The sequence below is a fragment of the Hetaerina americana genome, unplaced genomic scaffold, assembly GCF_022747635.1.
Source record: "Hetaerina americana unplaced genomic scaffold, ioHetAmer1.1.p SCAF_9, whole genome shotgun sequence".
Taxonomy (NCBI): Eukaryota; Metazoa; Arthropoda; class Insecta; order Odonata; family Calopterygidae; genus Hetaerina; species Hetaerina americana.
Window position 1 is genome coordinate 23,500,484 of NW_027287538.1, and position 22,862 is coordinate 23,523,345.

A 22,862-nucleotide genomic window follows, 5' to 3' on the forward strand; every position below is an offset into this window, starting at 1 on the left:
AAAAAGCCTTTATTAGAGAAAGAGAGAGAGTCATTTTCAAATCGTACCTTCGAATTTCAAAGTCTTCATAAAAAATGGTGGCAACTACAAGGTTACGGGAGTGCATTTCAGTTAACATTCATAGGAAGTTGGAGCCAGGGAGTAAAACTGTATGCAGGAACCCTACTTGATTTTGAACTAATGCCTACGCATTAGTAAAAGTGACCGAAAAAATAATCTCCGGATAAATCCTTTTTTTGTTCTATTTTTTTCATTTAGCAACCTGCGAGCCACCACTAGAGTGTGTGGCAGAGGGCAGAGCGATTACATACCAGACTACCCTCGACTCAAAATACTTTTCCCTCCTAGGGCGGTCGGAAAAACGTTATTCAATTCTGATCGTTTATTTTTATCGTTCGTGGGAAAAATAAATCTTAAATCCATCTCTTTTGCATTTAATCTTTCGTATGTTATTGGCATTATCTCATATATCGTAGATTAATGGAGCTATTAAAATTTTTCAACAGCCTTGCTAAAGATTTTTTTTGAGGAATTAAAAAACCTGTCAAGCCTATTGCATGGATGGCGTGAGAATATTGTGAATGAAGAATCGAAGAAGTGAGATCTTGAAATGGTCTTTAAATACGTTTTGTGCAAACAAATAATCAAATTTATTGTTAATAGGTATGAAATTTTTATCGTAAATCGATTCATTACCAAGAGATAGAAAGTATGCTCCTCGCTATAATGTTGCTCACAGGCATTCTCATTACTCCTTTTAATTCTCCTTCACCACTTCGTAGTCAGGAAAGCGATCACAAAAACATTATTAGAATGCATTCGGTTCTATAGCTATCTCAATAATGGCTAATTGACTGTTTTTGATTGTTTAATAATCATATGCCTGCTTTTAGATTTTCTCCAAAAGATTAAAATCCCACTTCATATTATGCAGATTATTGCAATATGCTCTTCATCCATTCCTCATACATTCTCTGCATTCCATTCATCATTCATCATTTACTCGTGTCATTCCGGGCGACATTCCAATATTTTCCCTATCCCTACTTTGCTTGCCTAGCATCGGCCCCTGCCCTCTATCACGAGCTACTAATACCAAAAGACGAGGTAGTTACCATTGCTTGCGATTGCCAGTGAAGCATTTTCTTTCTCTAGCTCCTTCCTTGTAATTTTACATTAGCCTAATCCTATGCATATATATTCAGAGAAGCATGGCATTTGTTATGATATTTGCGGCAAATTAATGAATATTTAATGTTTTTACGGTGATTTAATTCCATGCACATCCGTGGGAGATACCCAGAATTGTTGTAGGAAGCGGATTCTGTTTTTCCACTAACTCTCATATTTCCTGATTTCTTTAATTCGTGGCTCTATATTCTTCCCTAGTTTTTCGACTAGATCACATTTCAATTGCAAGCGAATACATTTTTCCTTGAATTCCATGAATCTGAATTAATTTTAAGCCAAAAACTTAATAATCCAACTCTTGCTCAATATTTTCTCCATTACTTGCAAAAAGTAATCTTTCTTCTCATTTAATTTATCAAATCCAACTTCTTTGGTCGTGGACTCATTTATTTACGCGAATATATGTTTTATATTTTAACTGATTACAGAATTCCGAGTCACTTGATTGTTGACTTAAAATTAACAAAAATTTAATTAGGTAAGCTTGTGATTAAAATTCATTTACTTAAAAATTCAACAAAGCCAATTATTAAAACTCACGTAATTCTCTTGGTTTACTTAGGTAACAGCCATACAGAGCGACAATGACGCAAAATCAATCCCATCCTTAATTTGGTTGAGGATGACAACGACATTAAAAGAATTGTATTTTCCCCCAAAATTGTTTAGAAAGGTTTTTAATTCCCATTTTATATTATGCATGTTCGGAAGCATATAATTTCAAAAAATGTTTTTTTTAAATTTTTTCGTTATATTTACAATTACCACAAAATTACATGCATATAGAATTCAAAAGGTGTATGATATGAACCTCCTCATTTTACGAATATAACTTAACTTAGTGATTAGCATTAATATTCATTTAGTCGCTTGGGTTATTTAAAACATTAATTGAAAATTCATTCGTAGATGTGTATCGTAAAACTTATTTAAATGAGCTTATCTTCAATTCTTCCTTTGACGTAAAAGTTAGAATCTCAGAGCATATTTCAGTAAAGATATATGTAATATCACGGTTGGAAGAATATGATTAAAATGAATACACCGGAGGAGTGCTTACGTTATACAGGTGTGTATGCGAAGGATACAAAATAATTTACGAGTTCTTGTTTTGGTGTCTAATGCCACTCGAGCATTTTAAATTGAAGTGTACGTAAAAAACTTTATTTCCCGAATGTTTTCCCAACAGATGGAAGATCGTTGACTTCCTTGCGAGACAGTCTATGTTGATTTCCCTGAAATCAAAAATTTTCATGCATTTTAATAGCTACTCTCTCTGCAATCTTTGGAATGCATTTTATTTTTCTATTCAGCTTCTGAATACTAAACTTTCTGGGATACAGATTAAATTTCTTTCCACGAAGTGTTAAGGTATATTTTACTCATATTAGTAATTTGACTTGCGAAAGGAAATTATTCCTTGGTTTTGGAGCTCAAAATACTTAACTTCATGTGGAATATTTGCCGGCCCCTGTGGCGGCGGGATAACGTCCTCGCCTACTAACCCAGACGTCGCGGGTTCGATTCCCACCTAGGTGGATTTTCCTCCATCTAGGGCTTGGTGACATGTGATTCTTCAATGTAATGTCTGTAATGCGAGGGTTAGGTGGAACAAGGGAGTATAGGTCTCAACCTCGCCCAATTAAGTCGAAAAATAAATAAATAAAAATTTCTATTATTTATTTTTTATAATTTCTTATAATTCTGTTTAGACTTCCTTACAGCACTGAAAGACTACATGACATATTTAAATTATTAGTTCAAATTCATTCCATTGATAGGTAAATGCCTCAACGTCCATGATGGCATTAGAATTAAAACTTCATTATTATGAAATCCGAATATTCATTCAGATTTCATCACGTCGGCAGAGTAAAACATTGATAAGGTTTCACTTATGAATATGCAACTGGTAATATATCATTGCGAGCATAGAATTCAACTAGGTATAGCAGCTATAACGGCTGATCATTGAAATGAAGATGTGAAGAGACTAAATACATATGTTCAATGGGGAAGCGCTGTAGCTTGTCATACTAATTTAAACTACATTATAATTTTTTTATTATCTAGTTGTGAGTCAGGTAGAAGGAAGTATGAAGACTTGAATAGCAAACTCATGTGTATAACAAATAGAGCAAAAGTTGCATCGTGGAAAATTGAGTGCGAGTAAAATGAAAGTTTACAGAGGAAGGGAGATATTGGTACGCTACACAAGATTGGAAAATCCTTGACCACAATCAGAGAGAGAAGAGTCGGGAAAAGTATTAGTTGAACCAATAAAGAATCAAGAGAAATTGAAGCAAATATAGAAGAACCCTACGGTAAAAACATTGGGCCCGCGAGGTAGGACATAGAGAGAGAATATGACACAGATGTGTTTTTATGAGGGAGGATTTTGGCCGGAAGGCTTCGTTAGATCGGTTTTAGTTCCTATTCCAAAAAACAGATCGGCAGCAATATGTGAGTACCACAGACCGATAAGTCTGATTTCGCACGCAACCGAGTGGTTCTCAGGATTATCAACGAGCGGATGGAGATTGGGGCTGATGATTACTTATGGAATGATTAGTTTGGATTGAGGAATGAGAGAGGCACACGTGATGCCAATTCAGTAATGAGGTCACTGACAGAGAGGAACATAGGATAAAATCAGAATCTATTTGCCTATTTTCCTATAGCGTGTGAGTGATCTTTTTATATGTTCTTAAAGTGTTTGTTGCTGTCCAAGTTTGTTATTCAATTGTTCCGTGTTACTTCGACGAAATCATATATATATATATATATATATATATATATATATATATATATATATATATATATATATATATATATATATATAATGTATAACACTTAGCACTAGTGGACACAGACATAAACACAGAAACACACAAAAAAGAGACTCACTATAATTCGAATTTTCGGTGTTCGTGACCACCTTTATCAAGGAAGAGAGGGACAGAACTGTCAGTTCAGTCAGGGAAAGTCAGTTCTGTCCCTCTCTTCCTTGATAAAGGTGGTCACGACCACCGAAAATTCGAAAAATAGTGAGTCTCTTTTTTGTGTGTTTCTGTGTTTTTGTCTGTGTCCACTAGTGCTAAGTGTTATACATTATTATTCACGTCCGTGAGACTTTCAAAAAGTGTTATATATATATATATATATATATATATATATATATATATATATATATATATATAGACACGCCTGCAGACACTACCGACAAATTAGTAGGACCGTATTTCATGTGGATCCTGTGTGTGCATTCACGGGAGGACGTGTCTCCTTGTTGTTATTTTGTTGTTGGTTGTCCTTGTTGTCCTTTTGCTATCAGGCAACATGGTCCCATCCTTGGCCTCTGCCAAGGGTGGAAAAAATTAGCCGTGAAAAAAATGAGTCCGTGCGCTCTCACGAGTCGTGTATTAGGTGCCCGCCAACACTTCTTGCGCTTCTCGCGCAATAAGTTCACGTCTTCCTTCGCCCCTGCGAATCCTCGCGAATCCCTTCATTCGCCTTGATTGCCACTAGCTCTGCCCCCCTTTCCAGCCACCTTACAGACTCCTTCCAGAGCCTCGTATACCTTCCCCCTTACCCTTCCCCACGGGCGCTCTCCCTCATCACTCTTCTCTCCCGCCCCCCCATCCCACTCTATCCTCCCGCTCTCTCGTCTAACCCCCTCCGCCACCCCCCCCTCGATACCCCTGCGAATCTTCGCTCTGCACCCCTTCCCCATACCCATCGTGAAACTCTTCCTCCCACATAAACTCTCCCAATTTCTTCCGAGCTCAGCGCACGTTACGCTTCCCCATTCCCCTTTCCACTGATCCCCCTCTTGGCCGTCGCCAGGGGAAGGGGGGAGAGGGTTTGGTGGTCCTTGGTGTGGTGGTTGAGGGTGTGTGGGTAGTGCGGCCCGTGTGCCTAGCTCCTGGTGGGCGTGTGTGTGCGTGAGCCCATTGTCGGCGGCCGTAAATGAAATACGTGTAAGGATCTCTCTCCCCGATCTCGCACCTGTGTTCTCCTCAGCCCTCTCCATTATTTTTCTCCACCCACGCGCAACCCCCCCCCCTCACTCCCCGCCAACCCTGCCTCCCCTCTCCCCTAAACCGGCCTCCATCCTTATTCTCCGAGCAACTTTCCGTGCACGTGAGCTTCTTTCCCCTCCTTTTATCTCCCTCCTCGCAATCCCTTAACCATCTCTCCCCAAAGGGCACTCATCGATGGGCGCACATTTAATTCGGCTTCACTGGACCACCAGGAAAGAAAGGAAGAAAGGAGAAAACAAAGACAGAGAGAGAGAGAGAGTGAGAGAGTGGGAGAAAGGGATACCGGACCGCTCCTTTTTATTTCCCGGTCATTGTTACGAGACGTGCTGGATTTCACGGTGAGGGGATTCGTCCATCCCGTGAAGGATATTGCAGTTGGTCATCCTCCCCCACCCAGCTCTATTTCCGACGAGGGAATATAGAGAGGGAGGCTGTATCTTTTGTGAATAGGAATCCATAGAATAGCTTGACGGTGAATTAAATAATTTCTTGAATGAAGCTCGTTGGCTTAGACATAAAATGTGGAAGGTCTTCCACGGGAAGGGAATTTTATTTAAGTTTAATGCGTTTTCCGCTTGAGAGGCTTCCGTATTCATTTTCTACAGTTTCAGACGTTAGGTATTAACCTATGGCTTTAGTAATCTAGTTGAAGATAGTGCATGATGTTAATGCCATGGGTGGGATGGTCAGGATATATATTAGGGGAAATGTGAATGAAATAATTACATTTTGGTGCCATTTTCCGTGATATTGATTTTCGAATAATGATTTTTTGCAACAAAACATACCTGGGATGTAATGAAATGAGATTTCATTAGTCTCTGTAATAAGAGGAATGAATAGAAGTTTTGATAGAGTTGTAACATTACAACAGTAGTTTCCGTACTCTCAGGTCTCACAAAGGAGTAAATTCAATTCCATTTATTGGCAAATCAATGGAAAACTCCCTTTTTCGATTTTGGAAGTGTATTCAATTTTTCTCGAAAGTGCTTCGAAATCCGGAAATATATTTTTGGGCAAAGTAGGTAGTCGCTAATCTGTTAATAACCCACTCGTTACGACTCCAACTCGGAAGAAATTATGGGAATATTTAAGCAATAAAGGATGTAGAAAGAAGTTTTTGCAGCCCTTTAAAAATATTGCAGAAGTTTCCCTTCCATAGCAGTCATTCAAAATTATTTCATGTGAATTTGTATGATTACGGTATTATGGTATAACAAAAGCAGAGAGATAATGTCTCATTTTAGGAGAAAGCCGTAGTAGCACCTCTTAAAATTGGAGTAAACGGCGTCTGAATTTATGCAAGCTTTTGTAGTTCAGAAGTGCTTAAGTCTAAGAGATCGTAGATTATTCACGCACATTTGTTAGATAAGCCCCAACTTTAATTTTGTATATATGGTAAATTCAGGTCAGGCATTTTTACAAATAATGGAGTATGATTCTCTTTAGTTATTCAAATAATTGAGTTCACTCAGTTCGGCATTCTATTTAATATTTTTAAATTGGGTGTTCACATTTGACTTTTCGAAGATTATCATGGCATAAATGTAATTTTTATGGATCAGAAAAAATGGCATTGTTTCTGCATTGTTGGCTTTTATGTTGATGAAAGTATCAAACTACAAGGCTTAGTTTTTCCGTGAACGCTAAGAAGTTACCAAGGCAAAATATTTATTTGTAAAGGTAGATGTTGTCGTTTAAGTGAATGGCCATACTGTGGTCATAATTTACGGTAAGGGTATTCACTGCAAATTAGGCCATCGTCTTGACATATTGCCTTATTAGCATACTATTGCATAGGAATGTAAATTAAATGTACTTTCACTCGTTATTATGATTGCTATGATAACCTTTCAGAAATCCTTTTCATGTTACATTATTTTTTACTCTTTAACTTTGAATTTTTATAAACTTCATAAAAAAATATATCAATTTATGCTCGCTTGCAGTGGGAAAAAAGAACGAAATTATTACCGTAAAAAAGCTTATTGCGTGAACTAGTTTTCATTTGTCAATGGTTTTTCAATGAGAAGGTTATTTACCTGAGTCATACACGAATTCAAATGCAATTCTAATTCTTACGCTATGCCCTGTCCGTTTTCATTTCTTACATTGCTCTTTATTTGGCGAGAACGAAAGATCCCGAGAGGGGGACCTTTGGGATGTGGATCCCTTGGTCTTCCTCGCGGGACCATTTCTCCTTTTTCCCTCGCATTAAGTTTCTAATGAATCCATCGTATTTCAAGCAGTTGGGTAACCTCCTTTTACTTTACAGTGTTCCATATTTCAGAGTTAGTTAAGATTGAACTTCACCCTTCTCTAAATTTATATGAGAAACTGAATTCTCCACTTCGTCAGAGAAAGCATTAATATCTTGTTATAAAAGAGGATATCATTTGCAACACATTTATTAAAAAGCTTCTCCTTGATTTCGCACCGATTTTTTTCACCGGGATCGGAAGGATCTAAGTAGTAAAAGACGCACAATATACTCTACCTTCAATGCTTCTTTCGGTATCAGGTAGTATAAAAGATTTGTTCATTATTTTAGTATTGTCCTACCAAAGATTTGACAATACTTCTTCACTTTTTTTATTAAATTTAATAATTAGCATTGTCGGTAACAATACAGGGTTCGTCCGGAAAATAAGTGTACTGAGCTCAGGAAAAAACATTTATTACACTTTTACATATCTTAAGCTAATATTCCTCAAAATAGGACCCTTGTGAGTCGATACACTTGTTCCAGCGGCGTTCCCATTCCTGGAACGCTCCCGCGAAGGCATCATCGGGAACCTCTCGAAGACTCGTCGTCGACCTCTTCTCTGCCCTCCACGAACATCTTGTGCCACCGAAAGATCATGTTTCTGGACATGGCTGACTCCCCGTAAGCCTGGCTAATCATACCGACAGTTTCGGTAGACGATTTCCCAAGCTTTACCGCAAATTTGATGGAATAACGCTGCTCCAAAAACTTCGGCATCGCGTTCCGTGACGTGGGTCGAAGCGTGGAGGTTCGCGTTAACAGAGCTCCTCACTACACCACAGCTCAGAGCCGACTGCCTTTTTCAGCGTCGCTTGCCAACATACCCCCCTGCAATCGCAGCCCGTCATAGCGGTCCTGGGCGCGCCTGGAGCGGCGCGCCCAGCCCAGGAGTCAGTACACTTATTTTCCGGACGAACCCTGTATTTCTCTAAAATTTTCACTTTCGGAACGTTTTTCGTGTCGATTAGTTGCAAACTTGTATTATTCGGTATTTGTCTGTCACAAATCAAAAGCTAGAGAGCTGGATGTCAGGTGCAGAATAGCTATAGAAAATACCTTAGATGATGCAATAACGTGTAATGGAATAAGGCATTCCTCGACAAACGCTCAATCGATGATTTAACACGGTTATGTCACATGGATTAATATATCATAAAATTCCAGTTCAAATAATGCACATTTCAGTAAAATTACGACTAAATATGTGGATTCAGAATTATAATTCAAAAGAGAAGACTTATTTCCTACACGAATTAAATTTTCAGTCCGATTATTTCAAAGTCATATTGAATTTCCAACAAAAAATACTTCGGGTACACGATGACTAAATAATGGATTTTTTTCCCCGAGAAAACAAGAAAATTGTTATTTTTTTGATGAAATATGAAATAACCAAAACGCTCTTTAAATGTTGTGTATAAATCAGAATGTGGTTTTGCCTATTTTGCTGTCGGGATGAAATTATTTATCACTTCCCACTCCCTCTATGTGCGCAAGAATAAACGATAAAATGAAATTACGATCCGAACCACTTATTAAGTGTGCAATGGCTGTATAAAAATATTTTGTGAGTGGAATCGTTGGCAGAAATAAAATTAATCCCCTAAAGATTTATGAGCGTTACTTGACACTGTTGCTGTAACCATTCCCTTCCATTAACCCCTGCGTCGATTTCACGGGGAAGGAGAAATAATGTTGTCTGTCGTGTACGGGAAAAATTACTTTAAAAGAGGAAACAGGGCTATACATTTTTTCCACGTTATATATATATATATATATATATATATATATATGTGTATATCCTATGCAATATTATGAGGTAATATACCGGTTAAGGTAGGTTGTGGATGGACACAGCTACCAGAGAAATATTTTGTGACTCCTATCAAAACAAAACAATCCAGCAACCTACTCTAAATCATGTCCTTTTTGATCTCTGTGTACATCCTTCCTCCCTTCATCCCGTCCAATATCCCTGTCCTGTCCCTACCCTTTCCTCCTTTGCCTAACATTCTCCCCTCTATTACATTCTTCAACATCCCACTGCCGGTCGAAACCCCTTTTATCCACTTTTCCGGCCTCCATAGGATTTCTCCCAACAAACCCCTCTCCTCGCCCACCATACCAAGTACTTCCTCATTTGTTTTCTTCTCTGACCATTTCACCTTCTCCATTCTTCTCCACACCCACATTTCAAAAGCCTCCAGTCTACGTCTATCCTCCTACTTCAATGACCACGTTTCCGCGCCGTATAGCTACGCTCCATATCAAAGTTTTTACGAGTATTTTCTTAATATCCTTGCTCAACGTCCCTCTCATCAACTCCCTCCTCCTTGTGAAATCCTCTTTGCCAAGCGCATTCTTCTCCTTACGTCCCTACTACTTTGACCGTGTTGGTCCAAAACACTTCCGAGATACGTAAACTGTTCTACCTGCTCTAGTTTTTGCCCTCCTATTTTAATGTTAAGCTTAGCCCTTTTCTTTCTAGAAAATCGCATAACCTTTGTTTTATTAATATTGATTCTCATCCCATTCCTGTCGCACTGAATTTCCAATTCACTAAGCAATGCTTGTAGCCCCTTGGCTGACTGACAAACTGAAGCTTGGTCATCATCAAACCTAACTGATTTTACGTATACCCCGCCCACTTTCATTCCTACCTCGAGTTCTTCCCATGCCTCTTTGATCATTTCCTCTGCATACACGTTGAACAGCAACGGTGATAATGGGCAACCCTGTCATACACCTCTTCCTTATACTGCCCATCCGGACTCCCCGTTCCCCACCCTCACCTGAGCAGTCTGAGATATGTACATGTCGCGGATTAGCCTCCTTTCCCTCCAATCTATTCCTATCATCTGTAATATACTCATTACTTTTTCGCAATTCACTCTATCTAACGCCTTTTTGAAATCTAAGAAACAGCCAAATACGTGTTGATTGTATTCTATATTCCTCTCGGTTAGTAATCTCATTACTGCAATGGCATCTCGCGTACCTCTTCCCTTCCTAAACCCAAACTGATCATCCCCTAAGTAATCATTTGCCCTACTCTCTATCCTTTTGTTTATGATCCTGAGAACAACTTAAGCTGCGTGAGATATCAAACTTATTGTTGTTTAGTCCTCACATGATGTAGCCTTTATCTTTTTCGGAATAGGAACTAACACTGATCTCACTAGGTCTTCCACCCAGATTCATTCCTTATAGGTTAGATACTAAGAATCAGTCCATTTAGAGTCTTCCTCCCACATTTTTCTAAATATTTCTGCAGTTCCGCAAGAATTTTTTCTACCTACACGGCCTTATTGGTTTCATCTCCCTGAATGCCCTTTCTATCTCATTGCCGAGTATGTCTGGACTTAAGCTATCTTCATCTACGTCATGTCTCTTTTTCCATGTCTAACTTTGTTGGTCTAAGTTCTTTATAGCTCTTCTATATATTCCTTTCATCTCTCTTTGATATTTTCTCTGTCAGCTATTATCTAACCCGACTTATCTCTAACTGTTAGCACAGATCTTCCCTTCTTACTTACCGATAGTGATTTAACCTTGCTGTTTAGCGCACCAATTTCACCCTTCTTTTGCAAACTTTCCCTAACCTCACACTGCGTCTACCAACATGCTTCTTTTGCTTTATTTATTGTCCATCTTAATTTATTATTTAACTCTTTGTACTTCATATTGCCTAACTCTGCGTTTGCATTTTTCCACTTTCTTCTCTCATCTACGAATATCTCTCTAATCATCTCATTCGTGATCCATGGTTTCCTTGCCTTTTTTCCTGTTAACGGTTCCTGTAGTGTCTTTTGCGGCTTTCGATATCCCTTTCTTTATACATTCCCGTTTCTCTTCGATAGTACTCAGCTCTTAACCGGTAACCTTGCTTTTTTCTACAGCCTGCTAATACTCCTAACTTGTCAATCTATTTAAGGCTTCTGCACTCCATTTCCTAACCAGCCGCCCCTGTCTTATCTTTTTCAAACGGACGCTACATTTTATAACCAAATTGTGGTCAGAGTCCGCATCCGCTCCCGGGAAGCTGTGCAAATTGTTCCTAAACCCTTGCCAAACCAATGTGTGTATATATAAATCTTTTGTAAAAATAATGTATACCCAGTGGCGAACAAATAAAAAAGCACAAAAATATACAAAAAAGAAACAACCAGATTCCGAAGTTTCCGTGGTCCAACCACCTCTCTCAAGGGAGTTTCTTTTATGTGTTCCTGTGTTTTCGTCTGCTTTTGCTATCCTGTCTGGTGTTCGTTGTGTGTGTATATATATATATATATATATATATATATATATATACATATATATATATATTTTAGCGGAATATTTAGTTTTAAACAAGTTTCAAGTTCCACCTACTGCAGAAGTTGCCGGGCATGCTAAAATAAGAGGGAATAAAAGAATAAAAGTCAGCGAAAAACAACGACCATCACGATTAACCACCAGCATACCAAGACAGGTCATTCAGAACTGAGCAGCAAGAAGGGAAAAAACTGTTCGTATCCATGACCATGAAAATTATGGTCTCCGTAAAGATGGGCGAAGGATGGAAGGGAAAGCTCAAAAATACAACGGAAAACGGCCTGGGAGTACATTTTAACATGCACTGACGTTAGAAATTTATCATTCCCACTGATTTTCCAACATGTGATAAACATCTTTTTTTTCCCTTGCCTTTACAGGAATGCAAAGGGGAAGAGGATGGTTGCAAAGCGGACGGAGCGAGTGGAGGGGGCGCGGCGGGGGAGGGCGTGGGTGGAGTGGGTGGTGGCGGAGGGGCCGACGAGCGTGCCGGAGGTCGGAGGGGCAAGGGGGAGGAGGAGGATGGGGAGGAGAAGGAGGAGGAAGAGGAGGACGAGGAGGAAGAGGTGAAGGAAGACGACGAGTTCAAGCGACTCCTCCGGCAGGACCTCATCAACAGGGACGGCCACAGGTAACGCACAAAGACATCCCATACCCTCCCTGACATATTTATGTACGCCCCTTCACGCCTCCCAACCTCGATCTCCCGCTACCCCAGAGACGCTCGTTCTAGCAGGGAGAGCCGCTTCACGCGCAGTAGACATTCTTTACCAAGCCTATCCTCCCTTGGGACCTATCTAGGGAGAAGAATGAAAGGAGATTGGCTTGTATCTTGGAGGGATGCCCAAAACCAATTATTTTCCACACAGTAGAGAAGAACGTTGAATTTTCCAGAAATCCCATCAATGAGTTGAATATGCTTCTCATCCTCGGGGTGTGGTCGCGCTACCTGCTCCGCAAACGATGTAGAGTTTGTGTGGGTTCGACTTGGTGGTTGCTCTTTCAAATGGAATATGTGTGCGCTGGCTTGCCCCACGGTAATTATTCATTTATAATCAAATTTAAAAGGCCAAATTGTCTCATTTAGGCTGTCAAAAATATCTGAAATAAACAACAGCGTAAAGTGAAAACATAATCAAATTAAATGAAATTCACGACCTAAAATGTACTTTATGAACCGTTTTTAAGTAGCATGCCATATTTGTACGTGGTGCGTTAACCGCTTAGTGGTATTTCTCATGCCGTTTCCTTCTTGTACCAACCGCATATGATTGCGTGAGACTGCTCTAGTATTCTCTACTATCTTTCCAGTGTTTGCGTGAGCTTTTTGAATGAGGAAAGTCTTTCTCTTAGTGAATCAGGAATTATATGGTACTTTGAACTGGAGTTTAGATGAGATGTTTCCTTCAATTTAATGAAAAAACTCCCCTTAAAAAATTGCTTTAACGTTTATCCGACCAATGGAACATATATCTTCAGATTAAGGGGCTAAATAAATAAAATATGTATCAATTATGTGGAAGAATACCACATTCATTACAGAAGCCCGCCCGCCAGCCACAGCAAGAGCGTGTGGTTAGGGAGTGACGGGGTACCAGCCGCGAAATTATGAAGAAAGTTTTGCAGCAATATTAACTTGTATTTTTTTGAGGTTGCCCCATTTTATTCTGTGAATATGATGACGTCATGAGCGTGAGCCATTTAAAAGAAAGGGGAGTGAGATTTTCTCCTTCGCTGTCTTCGTGAATCATTCGAGAAAGAAAAGACCCTTTGAGCCCATATTTGGGGAAATTATATGACGAATATTTCTCTGCTGTATGACTTAGCAATAGTTAGAAAATTGCATTGCATTTTCAACCTTTGCATTGTATTTTTGACTCTTTGATAACTAATCTTTCGTAAAAATTTCATGATTAACATGTTAGTAAAAATACCACTCGACATATCTCTAAAGTCTCAACAGTGTACTGATTTCGCAGGAAAAAGAATTTAAAGAGTAAGTTCACGGGGGTCCTCAACATTTATACAGTCATTCAATAGGATAAATTTCAAAGCTCATGTTTTAGTTACTATTTCAAATTTATCGTATTGCGTTATCTATTTTCTTTAGATCTGCGTCAAGTTAAAAGTTAGCCTACTTAATAAACGATGGGCATTTTTCATTAGATATAATATTTAATGTATGATTTACTTGAATTCCCATGATATCACTTGAACTCGAGGATAAATGGAGAAGTAGATTATTTTATACTACGTTCACATTACCCGCACATATTTTACCATTAGATAGCAGCATGTGCATGCTTGTCTTAGAGGTTGTATGGCATCTCCCAGTCAGTCAGTCAGTGACAGCCAGTGCAAGTTGGCGGGTGTGTTGCATGAGTGTATACGAGAAGAACAGCTGCTGCGAACAACATTTCACTGGGCACGCTTGGAACGTCCGCCGACTTAGCCCCCAGTCATTTTCATCTGTTCGGGTCCCCATAAAAAATCATTTGGGTGACCGTAGGACGTAGAGGTTACTCGTTGACTGTGAGAGCTTACAACAGACATCTTTGCTGTGGGCTAATAATGAGATAAGATGTATCTGAATGTACAGGGTGAGTGTGTATAAAAGTGAAATACATTGCAGGAACTATTACTGCCTTTGTTTCTATCCAGTTTTTCGAGTTATTTATTGATTTAATTTTAATGCAATTATTTATTCACCATGCAAATATATTTCGAATTAAACTTTGTGCAACATAAATAATAGAAATCTGGAAATTCGTTTCTATCTCAATATTTGAAATGACCGGCTTGAATATAGGAAGGAGGGACAATAATTTTGTACCAATTTCCCAAATAATTTAATATTTCCGAGCGGAACTAAAGAAATTCTAGCTGTTAATATTCGAAGAGATTAAATGTTTAACCTCGATAAATGTGTGCACGGTGCATATGCTCTATTACTTCTAAGATGCTGATAGAGCAATTGACTATGACGCCCGCCTGAGAAAAATAGGATAGCACGATAACAGTGATTGCTAAAAAGTCTCTATGGAAACAATGTAATGGTAATTTTTTATTGGCGTATATTAAATTTATTTATCACGAGAAACATATGAAATTAAACAATAGCATTTCCCAAAACTCAAAAAAATTTTGGGAATAGGAAAACAAAAATATGAAATAATTTGTTATCTTCAGCATTTATACAACACATAGTAATTGCGTTTGGACAAGGAAGACTGGGAATTACATTCAGTAAATATATGTCGGGGAAAAATTCATTCCAATTAAGTGCACTTCTATGAAATAAATACAAATATCATTATCAGATCAGGTATTTTCATGATTCGTAGAATTTTAAAAAGGGTATCGGCGGGGTAATCTGATAAAAATTGATGCACATTTTGCAGAGGATTTGACTATAGGGGAACGCAACTTTTCCGGAATCTTTATATATCTCAGACTGACAGGGAAGAATAGATAATAATATATAAGAAATGACAATGCTGAATGGAGAGCCGAGATACGTTGTGTCAGGTAGGGGAGAGAGACGCGAATTTTGATTATCAACTGTTATTTTCGTAATATATGCGTAGAAAATGCGAGGAATACGTAGGACTGGAGGTTTAAATCAGTTTGATTTGCGGATGATAAATCGTTAATTATCGAGTCAGTGAAATGGGTACACTCATTATTTAGCGCATGACAGAATCAGAGTGAGAGGATGTGTCACACAAAATCAGAGTGTGGGATGAGAATCAAGAAAAAGAAGGTAGGCAATAATTTTCTCAAGAAAAAGAAAGGTTAACATAAACATTAAAGTTGGGAGAAATACAGGTAAACCTGTAAACCTAAAATTTGGAAATACCGTCGTTATACTCTAAGTCCAATCTGCCACATGCTACTGGTTTTGCCATGTCTTTATCCTGGTCTTTTTCTCAAAAAATTCCATTTGACATGAACTGTTTCTAATATGAGGCCTGAGATCTTGATTGTATCTCATATTAGGAACACTTATGGTTACCTCATCAGAGACACAAAGCATGTGCAACAGAAATTTTAGGTTTGCTCAGGTACGTTTATGTAAAATACTTTTATTTTTACGTGTTTATACATGCGTAACGAATGAAAGAAGCCATTTGTAGTCCAAGAGCAGAATAGAAATTTAGAACGAAACGACTTTAATATTGAGAATAAATATTTTGACTAGCAATTGAAAAAAGTTTTGAAAATCTTGGCAGCAAATAATCATCCTTTCAACAAGATACACTTTTTAACTATTTCAATAGAATTCCAGGAAATTCCTTCCTTTATAGTCTATCCAAAAGTATATAATAATCCAAGGCATCGAAATTTTAATATCAATATCTCGAATTGCGTGCGTTTCAGTTCACTGCATTCTATAGTCTTGATGAATGCCTTTTCATGGCGCATTTTGTACTCCCTTCACACTTGAATTCAACCTGACATAAACTTGAAAACTATTGTGCAGTAATTTTAATTGTCTTTTTTAATAAGATAACGATATAGGTCTATGTCTCGTGTTGGATAATCGTCTTTTTGAAAAAAGGGCTACGATATTTTTGCACCTTTTGGAATAACTTGTAAAAATGGGGACGCATGAATGCCATAATACCCTTGAGGTTGAGGTCCTACTGATTCCGTCATTCCCAGGTTCCTTTCTCGGTGGTAATTATCATATCAAATTAATCATGTCATTAGATACCACTGAATCTAAGTAAATAAGTAAAAGTAGGGTAGTAATTGAGTAATTTTTATTCAATAGTGCACTAAATTCAATGAGGTTTGATTTTACCGGGTTTAAGGCTAAGAAAGATATGGTACTCATGTGGTTTACACTCCTCGCGAATTCTCCGGATCTCCATCATTGGCAGTAATGTAGAGCATTACCATGTGGAGATCCTGAGATGGCTCTCCTCTATTAAAGACTTTTATGAAAATTGAATTGCATTCTTCAGCCAAAGAGTATAAATCATTTATTAATTGCCTCTCAGTTTAATTCTCAAAACCTTTCTGTTCCTTGCACACTCCAGTTAGTTTCTTAAAAAAATACCTATAAAAATTTTTACCACCATCACATTTTTCAAATATTTCATAAAATAAATACTTTAATCATAATTTTTTTAGCTTTCTGAATGCTTCAACAATAAAATGAGATTTTCTCTAAAATCTTTAGGTTTGCAGTTAAATGAAGAGTTAAAAATATTTCATTATCTTTCCATTTTTCAAAAATTCTATCGAAGTCTTTCCTGGTCTGAGCATAATGCTTAACCAGTTACCAAAGAAGTTTATCACTGAATCGCGATCTGTTAACAGTTTAAAAAAATGAATCAATCAGTCAATTTCCTTGGAAACATTAATGCAAATCAATACAGTGGAGCAAACAATCCGACCAAACAATTCCTTGAAGAGGATGAAATTATTTTTTTCAATATAAGGGCACTCTTTCTTCACAATAGTACGTAAAATTGATTCCTCTTTTTTTCTCTTTATCTACGTCATTGAATGATCAGATATATTTATATGTAGACCATTGTCAATTGGTTCCCATTCATTTTCATACTGAAGAGTACTGAGAAGGTAGCGCGAAAGAAAATGTAATATTACTTTCTAAATATTCTGAATTAGTTACCTGAGAAAAAAAGTCATCCATGAGTTGTTATAATATAATAATAAAATTGATTGTTCGGAATCGAAATATTTAATGTTTATTTATCCGGAGATATATTTGTAAAATGTTAAATCTCAAAGAATAATTTTTTCGGTATGATTAAGAAATGTAGACTTATTGTCATTTGGCGAGAAATTGATGCAGAATAATGATGCAATTTATGTCGTTATAATCATTAAGTGTATATATATATATATACACTTAATGTATATATATATGTATGTATATATAATTGTATATGTATTGTGTGTATGTATATATAATTGTATATGTATTGTGTGTATGTATATATAATTGTATATATTATAATTGTATATATAATTGTATATGTATGTATATATGTATGTATAAATGTATATATGTATGTATATATAATTTCCCTCACTCACGGACCCTCAAGGGAGACGGACGTGTTTTCAAGCTGCGCATTAGCGACCGCTCGAGAGGTTTAGTGACCGCTAGAAGGCACAGTGCCTTAGGCGAAATGGGAAAGGGCATGGCGGTGGATGTAAAGTGTGTTATTTGCCGTAGAAAATTGAGAAATGGAGTCCAGTGTAGTGGGTGTTGCTCTTGGTACCACTTTAATTGCTCTAAGAGTAAACTGGAGGATTGCGTGAGTGATAATTGGCAGTGCAGTAAGTGTGAAAGTCAGAAAAATCGAAGAGGTTTAGAAGAAAAGGAGGAGGTAATTGAAAAGCTGTAAGCGGATTTAAACATCGCTCGGAAGACAATTTTCAGTCTTTCCGCTGAAAATGAGGAACTGAAAGCATCATTAACAGAGATGAGGCGGCGGGTGAAACAGCAAATCGAAGATGATCTCCACTTTGTCCGGAGGTGTGATAAGAGGAAACCGGAAGATTTAAGGCCGACCAGAAGTGGAACAAGCTCATGTGACGCGGATGCCGATCGGGCTGGAGGAATACGGGAAAGCATCCTACGGAGAGAGCAGCCAAAGAAGCGAGGAGATGGAAGGAAGGATAGGATAAATGTGAGACCGAAGAGGGAAGTGCTTCCGATGAGGGAGGTCATAGTGTCAAGGGAGGGGACGTCTCTTGGTGATCCAGGGCCACCCAAAGTGAAAATATTTGGTGATTCCATAATACGTTTCGTCGGAGATTGTGGCGAAAGTATCAATGAAGGCGTTCAGTGTTTTCCGGGGATAAGAGTGGAACAATTGGATAATAAAATAGCTAATATGGCTAGTGATGGTGATGAAAGTGTTGTCATAATTCACTTAGGGACAAATGACGTAAAAAGTGCTAAGTCAGAAGACCATCTAATCGGTTTTATTTGGGATTTGGCGACCTCGGCCAAAAATAAGTTCAAAAGTGCTCAAATTGTTATTAGTGGAATTCTTCGTAGAAGGGACATACATTGGAAGAGAATTGACGCCATCAACGAAGGAATAGAGTGGGTTTGCGTGCAACAAAGTCTGACATTTGTGGACCCAAACTGTTGGGTCGGTGATAGACACTTGGGCCGCGATGGAGTGCATTTAAACAGGAAGGGATCCCTGGTTTTGTCAAATCTGTTTAAAAATGTCGCACTAAAGCTCAGTGAGCAGGGAAACCTGTAATGGGCACAAGAGGTGGACCTCGCAATACCGAAGGAAAGAAAGGTAAGGGCTTAGTAGTTTTGCAGGTAAACTGCCGAAGTATTCTAAATAAAGTATGCCATTTCGAGACGTTAGTTGATGCATGTAATCCGGATATTGTGATAGGTACGGAGTCGTGGCTAAGTGATCATATTATGTCAAACGAGATTTTTCCTCAAAATTTGGCAGTTTACAGAAGGGATAGGGATGGTCGTGGAGGGGGGATATTCATATGTGTAGATAAAAACCTAATAAGTACATTGGAATGGGTAAGAAATGATTGTGAGATGATGTGTGTTCATGTTAAAGGTAGGAATGGAGGGAAAATTTTAAAAATAGTTGCTATGTACAGAAGCCCCAACGAAGGGATGTACGCAGTCGAGGTATTAGCAGACATATGCTCGGCTAACCCTGAGGATCACACCCTCATAGCGGGGGACTTGAACCTTCCAGGTATTCAATGGTCGGCAGACGAGGTCACGGTGGGGGGTGGGAAGGCCCAAGAAATCGTTAGTCGTCTTATAAACGAGGAGGGTTTTGTACAGATGGTGGAAAAACCCACGCGCGGGGGAAACATCCTCGACGTCATACTTGTGAGACCGAAAAAGTGGGTAGGGGAAGTCGATGTCCTTCCGGGAATAAGTGACCATTCAGCTGTGCGTATGTATCTAAACTGGGAGAGGGCTCAGTATAAGGGGCTAGTAAACAAAAAGATAGTTTGGCAATATAAACGGGGTGATAGGGAAGGGTTCCAGACCTTTTTAAGGGAAAAGTATCGCAATGGGTAAGTGGTGGGCAGAATGTAGAAGAAATCTGGAAAAAAATAAGGGGATAATGGAGGAGGGATTAAATAAATTTGTCCCGAAAAAAATTCTTAAAGAAAATACTGATCCAGAGTTCTACAACCGCAAAATTAGATCCTTGAAGAAAAAACTGAGAGTGATTCACAAAAAACGGAACGAGAGCTCGGAATGGCTCATAATTTACAAAAAATTAGTTCGTGAATTAAATAGAGAAAAGAAAATAGCCAAAGATAGTTTTCTACAGAAAATAATCGGGATAGATAATGGAAATAAATTTTACAAGTACCTCCGGAGGAGGAAAGACAACAGGGAAAACGTAACAGCTTTAAAAAAAGAGGATGGGACACTAATCGTTGATGATAAGGAAAAGGCTAATACGTTTAACAATTGGTATGCAAGTGTATTTAAGGTTATGGTAAATAAAAAGGATCCTGTAGATTCATCTCTGAGTCAACAAGGAGGCGAAAAAATATTAAATACCAAAAGTATTAAAACGACCAGCGCAGAAATTTATAAAAAAATTATGAAAATGAGGGCAAATAAATCAAAAGGGCCAGATGGTATCTCAATTGACTTGCTTAAATTGGGCGGTAGTGTAGTTTCAAATTATATAAATCATTTATTCAATGTTACCTTAAACAATAATGCCCTGCCAAATGATTGGAAGGAGGCATATGTTACGCCAATTTTCAAAGGAGGAGATAAGGCACTAGTTGATAATTATAGACCGGTAAGCTTGACATCAGTTGTATGCAAGCTATTAGAAAAGATAATGGCTGATTATCTCTGGGACTTGTGGGAGAGTGAGAATTGGTTGTATAGTCGCCAATACGGTTTTAGAAAAGGGCACTCTTGCGAAACTCAGCTATTAGGGTTCTGCCAAGAAATGTTCGACTCTATGGATGCGGGAATAGAGGTGGATGCTATAATAGTCGACCTGTCAAAAGCCTTTGACAAAGTTGACCACGATCTCTTAATGCTTAAGATGGGCCAATTGCCACTACACACAGAAGGAAGAGTAATCTCTTGGGTCAGAAATTTCATGGAAGGTCGAACACAAAGGGTCAAATTAGGAGAAGTGTATTCTGAAAAAGCAAGGGTAACATCGGGAGTCCCACAAGGAAGCGTACTTGGCCCGCTCTTGTTTTTAATATATATAAATGATCTCCCAATAAATATTAATTCTCAGATAAGACTTTTTGCAGACGACTGTATTATCTACGAAAAGTCGAAAATGACAGAGACCGTGACAAACTTCAAAGGGACATTAATAAAATGGCAGATTGGGTGACAAAAATGGGATGGATATTAATGTTAACAAATGCAAATCAATCACTTTTAGCAATAAGGTAATTGGAAACAATAGGGAATATAAATTCTCAGAAAATGTCATTCCTAGAAGTGATACTGTCAAATACTTAGGTGTATATTTAACTAAGGACTTAGGGTGGGGGCTAAATGTGGAGTGCATCTATAAGAAAGCTTTCAAAACTCTTCATTGGGTAATGAGAAACCTCAAAGGGAGCGTTAGAGCAACCAAGGAGAAGGCTTATCAGACCCTAGTAAGGCCAATTTTAGAGTACGCTTCTCTTGTATGGGACCCTCATGAAGAAGGTCATATTAAAAAACTGGAAAAGGTGCAAAGAAAGGCTGCCCGATATGTACTGGGGAAGCATGGGAGGATGGAGAGTGTGCCTGACATGCTAGAAACGCTGGGCTGGGAACCTCTAGAATCTAGAAGAAAAGTAAGCAGACTTAGTGAAATGTTCCGAATTTTGAAGGGGGAGAAAGCTTGGGCAGATCTTAGGAAAGAGGCGGGGAACCCAAATTTTATAGGCAGAAATGATCACAAATTTAAGATAAAATGCCGGGCACAGAGAACAAATAAAAAAAAATTTTCTTTTCTAAATAGAACAATTGTTGAGTGGAACACTTTACCTGCAAAAATATTCGAGCCCTTTCCTAACAGAGTGTATACTTTTAAGAATAGATGTAAGGCATATATGTAATAATTTGATTGATGTGTGGTGTATGGTATTATATGTAATAGCTTAATTTTTTTTTAAATTTATCTTTTTTTTTTCTTGCTGATAAATGGTTGTAAATGGGATGGGGATTCACTTGTTTTGTTAAAGAGATTTGTGTTTTGAAGTCTAGTTTTATGTATTATCTATATATATATATATATATATATATATATATATATATATATATATATATATACACTTGGAGGCGAGTAGCAGCTGTCTCTAATTAAACAAAATCTTAGACCTAACCAGTCTGCAGTCTATCTCTTAAATATTGAATACATTTTGTCTTTAAGAGTAATTTGGAATTTTTTTAAATGTGATGAAGGTGTTCGAAAACCTGGTTGGTTTCAAATACTTAATATATTCAGTCCAAAAATTAATCTTTTTGAAGGGGTCCTCACCCCAAATATTTCAACAATAATGTCACGTTTTAGGTAGTTTTTATACCTCTCACTAACAATAGCCGGATGTTAATTGCCATTCCATTAAATATGTTTTCTCTAAAAATGCGGAGGTAAGATCCGTGAAAAGAATTTTGACCCTGGTTGACTTCAACGTTCGACTTGTAAAATTGATATTTCTGTAATATTTACTGTTCTCGATACATACAGGGTCGCACCCAAAAGTGGTAGAACTGATTTTTTTACAAGAATTTTTTTGACGATATACTTACATCGACTAAATAATCTTCAAAGTATGCTTCTTGAGCTGCTACACACTTAGTATAACGTTGCTCCCATTCCCCGTACGCCCGCTGGAAATTTTCTTTGGGGATGCCGTTGATGACCCTCGTCGAAGCCTCTTGAACTGCCTTTATCGAGTCAAAACGTCGTCCCTTGAGCTGTCTTTTCTTCAGGGGGAAGAAGAAGAAGTCCGGTGGTGCCAGATCGGGAGAATAGGGCGGGTGCGGCAACGTAGCAACGCCGTATTTGGTCAGG

At 38.1% G+C, this 22,862-nt stretch overlaps 1 protein-coding gene across 1 annotated transcript in view; it reads left to right on the forward strand.

The window, feature by feature from the left end:
* Positions 1-22,862, forward strand: part of Ac3 (Adenylate cyclase 3) — a 535,594-nt gene that overhangs the window by 463,970 nt on the left and 48,762 nt on the right. Inside the window, exons 8-9 of the mRNA XM_071598030.1 lie at positions 12,195-12,272; positions 12,363-12,445. Of these exons, the coding sequence (XP_071454131.1) occupies positions 12,195-12,272; positions 12,363-12,445 (161 nt within the window). The remainder of the gene's footprint in view (positions 1-12,194; positions 12,273-12,362; positions 12,446-22,862) is intronic.